This window comes from Plecotus auritus (genome assembly GCF_963455305.1).
Source record: "Plecotus auritus genome assembly, chromosome: 4".
Taxonomy (NCBI): Eukaryota; Metazoa; Chordata; class Mammalia; order Chiroptera; family Vespertilionidae; genus Plecotus; species Plecotus auritus.
Window position 1 is genome coordinate 33378699 of NC_137775.1, and position 9496 is coordinate 33388194.

Consider the following 9496-nt stretch of genomic DNA (forward strand, 5'->3'; position numbering starts at 1 on the left):
AAAGGTTTACATTAGATTATAAATATTTTGAATGAAAGATTGCTTTTAACAAGTTGTTAAAAATTGAATACTTTATAATATTTTCGGAGACTATTATAAGCACATGTAAAAAGCAAGGTTAAATAGTCAGTGTGGGGGGGAGGGGGTGAGACTTCTTAAATGGTGAATAGTTGACATGCCTCTTCTCAAAAAGCAGCGATAAGGAAAAAATGGCAAAAAAAAAAAAGACATTTCAAAACTCTGAAGGCATACAACAAAGTAAAAAATGTTTATTAAAAATAAGAACAACAAATAAATTTTCTTAATTGAATTAGTTTTCTTTTGCTGCTGTAACAACCACAAACTTAATGACTCAAAACAACACAAACTAATTTCTTATAGTTCTATGGGGAAGAAATTCTAAAATTCAAGTGTTGGCAGGGCTGCCTTTTTCCTGGAGGCTCCAGGGGAGGATCTGGGTCCCTTCGGGGACTGTGATGCTAGTCAAGGAAAGCAACTAATCAGTCAAAAATTGGACAGGGAGATCTGGGTAATAAAATGACTATAGTGATTTCAACCTAAGGTGAAGAACAAGGCAAAATGGCCACTCTAACCATCTATATGCAATACTTTAAAGGAAGTTCTAGCCATCTCAATAAGAAAAAATAAATAAAACACATCCATATTGGAAAGAAAGAAGTAAAACTGTATTATCAGACAAATTGATCCTGTATATTGAAAATCCTAAAGGATCAGAGAAAAAGAACCAAGAATATCATTTACAACTAATAAGTGAGTTTAGTGAGGTCACATGATAAAGATTAATATACAAAATATGCTTTTATTTCTGCATATTATCAATGAACAATCAAAATTAAATTTAGACATTTTCCATTACAATAGCATCACTAATGAATATATGGAAATAAATGTAATAAAAATGAAACATTTACATATTGCAAGTTATAAAACATCACTGAAAAAAATGTCAAAGATCTAAATAAAGAGAGAGGTAGTCCTTGCTTTGGATTAGAAGATTCAATATAGTAATACAGTATATTTATATTTAATTCTCTCCAAATTGATCTATAAATTTAGTGCTTTCCCTATTAAAATTCTAGTACATGTTTTACACAATTTGATAAGCTGACCTCCAAATTTATATCTATAATAATAAAAGCATAATATGCTAATTAGACTGGATGTCCTTCCGACGTCCTTCCTGGGGACTGAGGCAGAGGCAGCTGCCGCGATGGCAGGGGCTGAAGCCCTGGCACTAATTTTATGCATAAGGCCTCTAGTGGAAATATAAAAGGCTCAGAATGACCAAACTAATTCTGATAAAGAACCAAGGAGGAGGATTATGACTTTGTGATTTCAGAGTTTATTATGAAGCCAACAATAATCAAAACAATATGACTGGAAGTTTATTGAAAAGTTAGAAATCATTTTACCATTTCTACTTACATGAAATGTCCAAGAAAGGCAAATCTATAGAGACACAGAGTAGATTAATGGTTGGCTGGGACTTGTGGAGGACATGGAGAATGACTGTAAAAGGGCATGAGATTTTATTTGGGTAACAGAAATGGTTTAAAAGTGGATTTTGGTGCTGGTTGCACATCTCTGTAAATTTACTAAAAAGTATTGAATTATACTTTTTAAATGGGCAAAATTTATAGTGTATAAGTTATACTTTAGTAATTTTTTTAAAAAAGAAACTAAATGGTCTAGAAAGATGGAATATTATTCAGCCATAAAAAAATAAAATCTTGCCAGTTGCAACAACATAGATGAACCTAGAGGGTATTATCCTAAGTGAAATAAGCCAGACAGAGAAAGATAAATACCATATGAGTTCACTAATATGTGGAATATAAAAAAAACAAACACAAATGAATAAGCAAAAACAAAACAGAAATAAACTATAGATACCAGAGAACAAACTGATGGTTAGCCGAGGGGAGTGGGGTGGGGCAATGGGCAAAAAGTGCTGGGGATTAGAAGGTACAAACTTCCAGTTATAAGTCTCAGGAATATATTGTAAAGCATAGAGTCAATAATATTGTAATAACTATGTATGGTGTCAGATGGGTACCAGACTTATTGTGGTGATAACTTCATTATATAAAAGCCTAAATGACCGTCCAACCGTTTGACTGTTTGGTAGCTGTGATGCACACTGACCACCAGGGGGAAGACGCTCAATACACAGGCATAGAAGCATGGAACAGACTGATGAATCTCAGAGGAAAAGCGGGTGGGGGAAGGGTGGGAAGAGATTAACCAAAGATCTTATATGCATACTAGAGGCCCAGCATACGATATCATGTGAGATCCAGACCCGCTGTGCCGGCAGGACCCAGACTGACTCCCACCACGCTGGGCAGGATGCAGGACCCAGAGTCAAGTCCCCACCCACCCGCGCGTGCCTCACCGCACACACAGCCTCCTGGTGACCAGTCTTTGGTCATTCTGTGTTATGGTGTCACAGCCACAGGCTTTTATTAGTATAGACTAGAGGCCCAGTCCACAGATTGTGCACCTGTAGGGATCAGGCTGAATCTATATACTTGGCTTCTAGTATATAATATCTACACTAATAAAAGAGAAATATGCAAATTGACCATACCTCCACAATGCCCACCAGCCAATCAGGAGTGGGTATGCAAATTAACCCAACAAAGATGGTGGGTTAATTTGCATACCAGGAGCGAGTGAAGACTGAAGACTGAAGATGACTGAAGAGGCTTGGCTTCTCCTCTGCGGCTGGAGCGAAGGCCTGGGTCCCGGGTGCTGAAGGAAAACCAGTGCCGGCAGCCTGGGGAAGGAAGGCCTATTGCATGAATCTTCGTGCAACGGGCCTCTAGTATATATATGTATATATATATATATATATATATATATATATATATATATATATGCATATATATAATCACTATGTTATGTACTTGAAACTAATAATATAATATTGTATGTCAACTACAATTTAAAAATAAATATATTTTTATAAAATGGTCTGGAAAGGCTGATGGTAGGTTAGTATCCTAGATTCTGAAATTTTTCTTAACGCTGTTTTTATGGGTTTATATTGGTCTATAGAGTAAAAAGCTCCTACTAATTTGACATTCACTGTTTATCTATTGTATGTTGCCTACTCCACCAAACTAAAAGTTTTCTGAAGATAGAATACTGTGTCTTAAACATTTTTATGTTCTACTCATGCATGCTTAGTATAGCTTTCACATATAAACCAAGTTCTTTAAATTTTGGGCCATTTAATTTGTTTATAATGTAGTTTCATAACTTAAATGACTTCTTTTTGTTCCCACCTTCATTTAACCATAATTAGAGTAACATTTTATTACGTTTCTTATAGATTATATTCATTTTGTCATCTTTTTTATTTAACTATAAGTATAGTAACATCAGTGGAAGATAAATATAAAACATAATTATATTTTAAGGCATATTAAAACACATTAAAATCATTAAATAAGGCAAGTCCAATCAATTGTTGTTTTCTTAACAGAAAATATTATCTTTCATTAAAATGAAATCTAACACTCATTTAGTTAGTCATTGTTGATTTTTTTTTAAGTTTAAGACTTTTTTTTTTTTTAACAGGGATGACTACACAATCTCAATCATTTTTGGAAATGTCTCCACAACTTTTTCAAAAGGCGCTAGAAGATCTAGATATAAATCAATATGTACGGTAAGTTTTAGTAAACATGATTAGTGTAGACATCTGTGTTTGTAGAATTTTGGATATGCTGCTAATAGACAGCTGTTAAGTGAAATTTGAAATTAAATGCTTAATGTATTTTCAGTGTATTTAAATTTTTAGAAGTACATGAATTTCAGTGTTTTCTGTAAGACTTAATGTGCAGCTTGATTAAGGTGAGTTGAGCTACAGAAAATTCTCACCATATCTACTGCCATTATTTAGTTAGATTCAGCTTTCTTAAGAACTACACAATAGGATTAATAAGGAGCTAGTTACTCAAGCATATTTGTATGTTTGGAAACATTTTCAAAATTATTTAGCTGCTTAAATTAAAAAGGAAGACCTGAAAAATAGGCTCATATTTTCAAACACCACAAACATCTTATCAAATGGTGCATCTAATTATACTGATATTTTCCTAAAGTAATTTTCTAAAATATCGATGATTCAATGGATGGAACATAGTCCATCTAAAAATAATAGTTTATTCTTTCTATTCCTAATATTTGATTTTATTCAGACCACCATACTGTTATGATATTAAATTATTTGAGTTTTAAGATAAAATTCATTTTAGAGTTCCCAAATGATTCAAGTCCCTCTTTTATTTTTTATTTTAATTTTATTTTTTTCCATCTCCATTTATTGCCTCTCTTTCAATGTTTCTTATATGAAGGAAAACAAACACTGAGCCTTTGCTGCAAACAGATGATCTGAATCAGCAGCAGGCAATGCAAAAGGCAGAGGAGGTTCACCAGTTCCGACAGTATAGGGCCAGGATCCTTAGCATTCGAGACATTGACCAAGAAGAACGGGCTAAACTGCAGGACAAAGGCCTGGAGATGTATGCAGAAATGTGGGTGAGTCTAAAAATGCATGGATCACAGTCGACACATTCTTTTGCATTGTGTAAAAGGTGTCAGAGTCATATAGTACCTGGGAACAAAGAAGTCTTGAAAACATTTAGTTCCCAACTTCTCAGAAAAGACAGCAAATTGATTATACACACTAATTTCAATTATTCCCTAAAATCCCTCTACAATGCCATATTGGGAATCAGTCCACAAAGGGAGAAGAATGAGAGGGAAGACAACAAAATGTTTGCGAAGTTGGAAAACAGCTGATGAAGATTGCCTTAACAGACTTGAGGCAGCCAAAACTTAAGCTGGCAGTAAAAAAGAAACATGATCAGTATCGTGTTTTTCATCAGATAGGAGGAAAACGTACCAATCCTCAAGGGGTTTCTGACACATATTAAATGTAATTTACACTAAACCCTTAAGATGGCTCTTTCCATATTTTTTTAATGCCACTGCTATTATCCTGTACTTGTGCAAATAGTTTAGAAAAACCAATTTTATTATAGTAGATACAGTATTTTTCTCTCACCTTGTAAAACTATCAAACATTTCTTGAAGAATTTAGCAATGAACACAAAACATTTCTAGAAGCTTTTCTTATAGCCAGCATCGGTTCGTTAATCATTCTTTCATTATGTCATCTTGAAACAATAAACAACACATTGCACCATAACTGTGGCCATGCTATCAGAAATGCAAATGAAGTTAGGAATCACTGCCTTATTTACAGCCATTTTGTAATCCATTTCTAGAATGTTACCTGGAACTTACATTAAGTGTCCATGTCTACAGTTTTGAAAATTATTCTTCTTTTCTAAAATATTTATTGTAATGTTTCTAGTTTCCTGACACTTTCCATTTCCACAGTGTATTCACTCAACAAATATTTCTGGGTAGTTTTGTACTGGGGACTCTCCTAAGCATAAACAAAAGAGATAAACCCCTGGCTGCCCTGTGGAGTTCAAATTCTAGTGAGGAAATAGATGCTTAAATATAAACACAATACGAAAGTGCGTTGTATACTCTGATGGAAAGGGGTAAGTGTTGAGAGAGAAAAAAAGTAGAGTAGGATGAGAGCACAATGGTTGCACTTGGTGTGTTGGAGGAAGCACAGTGGGAGCCTGTGCCAGAGGAGCAGTGAACAGAGGGAAGTGACTGGAGAGGAGGTCAGAGATGAAATGGGGACATGGGGCTGGGAAGGTCATCGTGTAGGACTGCAAAGGCCACCATAAAAACTTCAGCTTTTATTCTGAGGGAAATATGGAGCCATGACAGGACTCCAAAGAGCAGGGGAGTAACATGATCTGACTTCAGTGTTAAAGGGATTGCTCTGAATATTGTGTGGAAAACAAGTAGAGAAGGGGGCACGTGCAAAAAAAGACAGATCTGTGAGGAGCACGTGAGCGGTAACCATGGTTCACACCAAGGTGGTAGGGTGGAGATGGTGGTGAGAAGCAGTGGAATTATATGTTCAAGGTAGAATCAATAGGATTTTCTGTTGGATTGTTGGTACAGTACAAGAGAAAGAGAGGAGTCAAGAAATGCTCTTAATTTTTTTGCCTAAACAACTGAAAGGATTGAGTTGCTATAAGATCTGATGGTTTGGGAGAAAAGATAAGGACTTCAATTTGGGGTATTTTTTTAATATACCTATTGTATCAAAGCAGGTATCTTAATTTATCTATTAGACAGTCATGTGAAAATTGTATTGAAGTTAGATGTGTTGATTCTGGAATTTGGAAGGGAGATATGGGCTAGAGATTTTAAAAAAAGGACCCATCAGTGTATACATGAAATTTAAAACCATAGAGTTAGATGAATGAGATTGCCAGGGGATGAGGCCTAAGATCTAAGGTGTGACCACTTCCACATTAAAAGATGAAGGAGAAAAAGAGAAAAAAGCAAAGGTGACTGATAAGGAACAGACAGTGAAGTGAAAGGAATGTTAAGAGGGTGTGATGTCAAAGAAACTAAGCGATGTCCATTGATTCAGGAGGAAAGAGTATGGTTAAGTAAGAATAGGACCAAGAAATTATCTTGGATTTAGCTACATATAGGTCATTGATGTCTTTGATGAATACTGTACAGTTTTTTCGAAGTGGTAAGAAGGAAAGCCAAACTGACACTAACAAAGATAACCAATGGATTAGGTGATATTTTTTGTAAGTACAACTGAGATATATTTTGTCAGGACTAGACTATGTGTGGGAAACTAGTACTTTATTGAGCACAGTTACTGTGGGAGACACACGAGAACTGTACATTTGATATAGATTATATTTGAACTCATTTAAAGCAGATAGCTGCTTTGCCAAAATGTCTGCCTATTTCTTAACTTTTTATTTTCCTCCTATTGATGCTTTTATTACTATTCTGTTAAAATCTCATGTACCCTTTGTTACTATTTCATGTTGTATGTATTGACAAACATTTGAGATCATTGCTTAATTGTCATCTTTCTTCAATAATTTCCCCCATTAATCTACTGGCGTCAAGAAAGGATCAAGGTCTTGCATTGTGCTTGTTTGTTTGTTTGTTTGTTTGTTTGTTTTCTGGGACCATAAGCCTTTAGCAGTGGGTCTTATTTGACTGAGTTTTTCTCTTGAAATAGGACTCCTTAGATGATGCCCGTCAAAAGATCTTCAATATTCGGGAAGAGTATAGAAACAAGATGCTGGAGGCTGAGCGCCTGAGGTTGGAGGCTCTGGCTGCAGAGGAAGCAGCAATGCGGGCAGAGACAGCAAAGAAGTCCTCCTCAGTCCATGAGAAAGACAAGAAGAAGAAAGGGAAGAAAAAGTAACCAGGAGATACCCAATACCACCTTTCTTCTGGAAAAGGAAAACCTGTTTTTCATTATCTTTAACTATTCCTGTTGACAAAAAAATAAAATAAAAAAATAGGAAGTTAAAAATTAAAAGTTTCCCTACCTTAGAAATAGTTTCTGTATTTTAATGTTAATTTGTTAGTTTTTTTCTCAGGAAGGTTTATTTGAAGTCATTGGGAGTTTAATTTTTCTAATTTCAATAAAAATGCCTCAAATAGATAGAATGTGATAAAATGTATGTCTCACTCTGAATTGTTCTGGTTTAGCTAATACTAAAACAAGATCATAAATGAGCAAACAGAATTGCCTTTGAAAAATTCAACGATGAGAGAAACAGCTATTGTTCTTAGAGAAAATTTCATCTCTAACTTTAAAGGCTTTACAATATTAAAAAAAAATATGTTCCAGACTTGTGCTTTTATTTTTTAAGCTGAATATCAATAAACCTCCCTCACTGGGCAAGAGCTATTGTGGCTTAAACTCATCCAAAGTGTTAGAACTATGAATCGTAACAGTGAGTCATGGTAACCCAGGAACAGAGAATATGATCACAAACATGTCTCTTGTCATGTGTACCCACATCATATTTTATGTAAGACAGAGAACCTGTTCCTGTACAGTTGTTTTAGAAAAATATGAGTAGATAACTGAGGCACACAGAAGGAAACTGGCTTTCCCAAAAGCACACTTCCAAATCATGACTTTCTCATATGAGAATTTTAACCAGTCAAAGCTATTTCACTGCGATAGGTGATTTTCCCTTTTTGCACTTATTTACATTTTTATTTTTAAAAATTAATTCTTTATACATACATGTCATTTTGTTTAAAGATGCACACACATGCTTGTTTTTCTCTGTTACTTTGTCTATACTTTCCTTCACAACCCTATGATCCTCCAGCCCTCTAAAATAATACATGATAACCTACTATGAATGTTTCCATATTTTTCACTTATTTCATATAATCATATATCAATATTTTACATAATATTATCATTTGTTTTGTAAAATGTCATTTTATTATACATGCTGTACTGGTTCTTGATTTTTTTTCTCATCAAACAATACAAAATCTTAGTCAAACATAACTTACTCTTTTTAAAAGCTGTGTAATATTCGATGGTACAAATACATCACAACTTATTCAGCTAATTCTCTATTGATAAATATTTGCTTTGTTTGTAGATATTTGCCATACAGGCTATCTACTTAAAAATGTGTGTGTCTTTGTGTATGTGTGTGTCAGCATATTAAAGTATTGACACTGGTATTAAATATCTCTTCAAGTTTCAAAATTCAGCTGCAAAAATATCTTATTCTTATAATGAAATGATATACAGGTACCCCTAGTTTCTGAAAGTTCAGGTTATTTCCATTTACTTATGAGAGAGAAAGAGAGAGGGAGAGAGAGGATAGAATATTGTTCAGCCATGAAAATAAAAGAAATCTTGCTATTTGTAAAAACATGGATCTGGAAGACTTTATGCCAGACACAGTAAGACAAATACTACCTGATCTTACTTACATGGAGAATCTAAAACAGTAAAAAAGAGACTAATTTATAGGTGGTTTGTAGTTGTGACTCACATATTTAGAATGGGGTGATACATTTTCCAAAATGGTAAACAACCCCTGGTAAATTTTCAATGATAACAATGTTTAGTCTGCCTTTATTGTACATAACGGTTGCATTTCTGAAATATTCAGTGAACTTTAAAACTACAAAAAATACCTTAGTTTTATATATCTTAAAGAGTTTCTTGGATCATTAAATTGCTTTGAAACCACATAAATAATGGTCCATTCAAATCATATAACACATAAGATAATTCTTCGTTGCATGTGACTCTTTCAAAAATTAGGGAATGTCTAACTTTCTTGACCTTCAGCCTCTAAATAGTAGTTCTCCCATTATTGGGACAACCCAAAATGCCCACCCATATTTCCTAAATATACTTTAGAGGTTTCACTGTCCCCACCGGGATCATCCCCAAGTAAAATAGTAAAGATTGCTGAGAAGCTAAACATTGTAATGTCTGTTGATGTCAGTTAATAAATAACTGCTTAGAATACATAGCCATAAAATACCCTCCATTGTGTTG

General features: G+C 34.3%; 1 protein-coding gene across 1 annotated transcript in view; it reads left to right on the forward strand.

Annotated features, from left to right (window-relative positions):
* ADGB (androglobin) overlaps window positions 1–7369 on the forward strand; it is a gene marked incomplete at both ends in the record, with an annotated part of 144053 nt that extends 136684 nt beyond the window's left edge. Inside the window, 3 exons of the mRNA XM_080663871.1 lie at window positions 3607–3697; window positions 4386–4569; window positions 7181–7369. Coding sequence (XP_080519997.1) covers window positions 3607–3697; window positions 4386–4569; window positions 7181–7369 — 464 coding nt within the window. The remainder of the gene's footprint in view (window positions 1–3606; window positions 3698–4385; window positions 4570–7180) is intronic.
* Between the last annotated feature and the right edge of the window lie 2127 nt (window positions 7370–9496).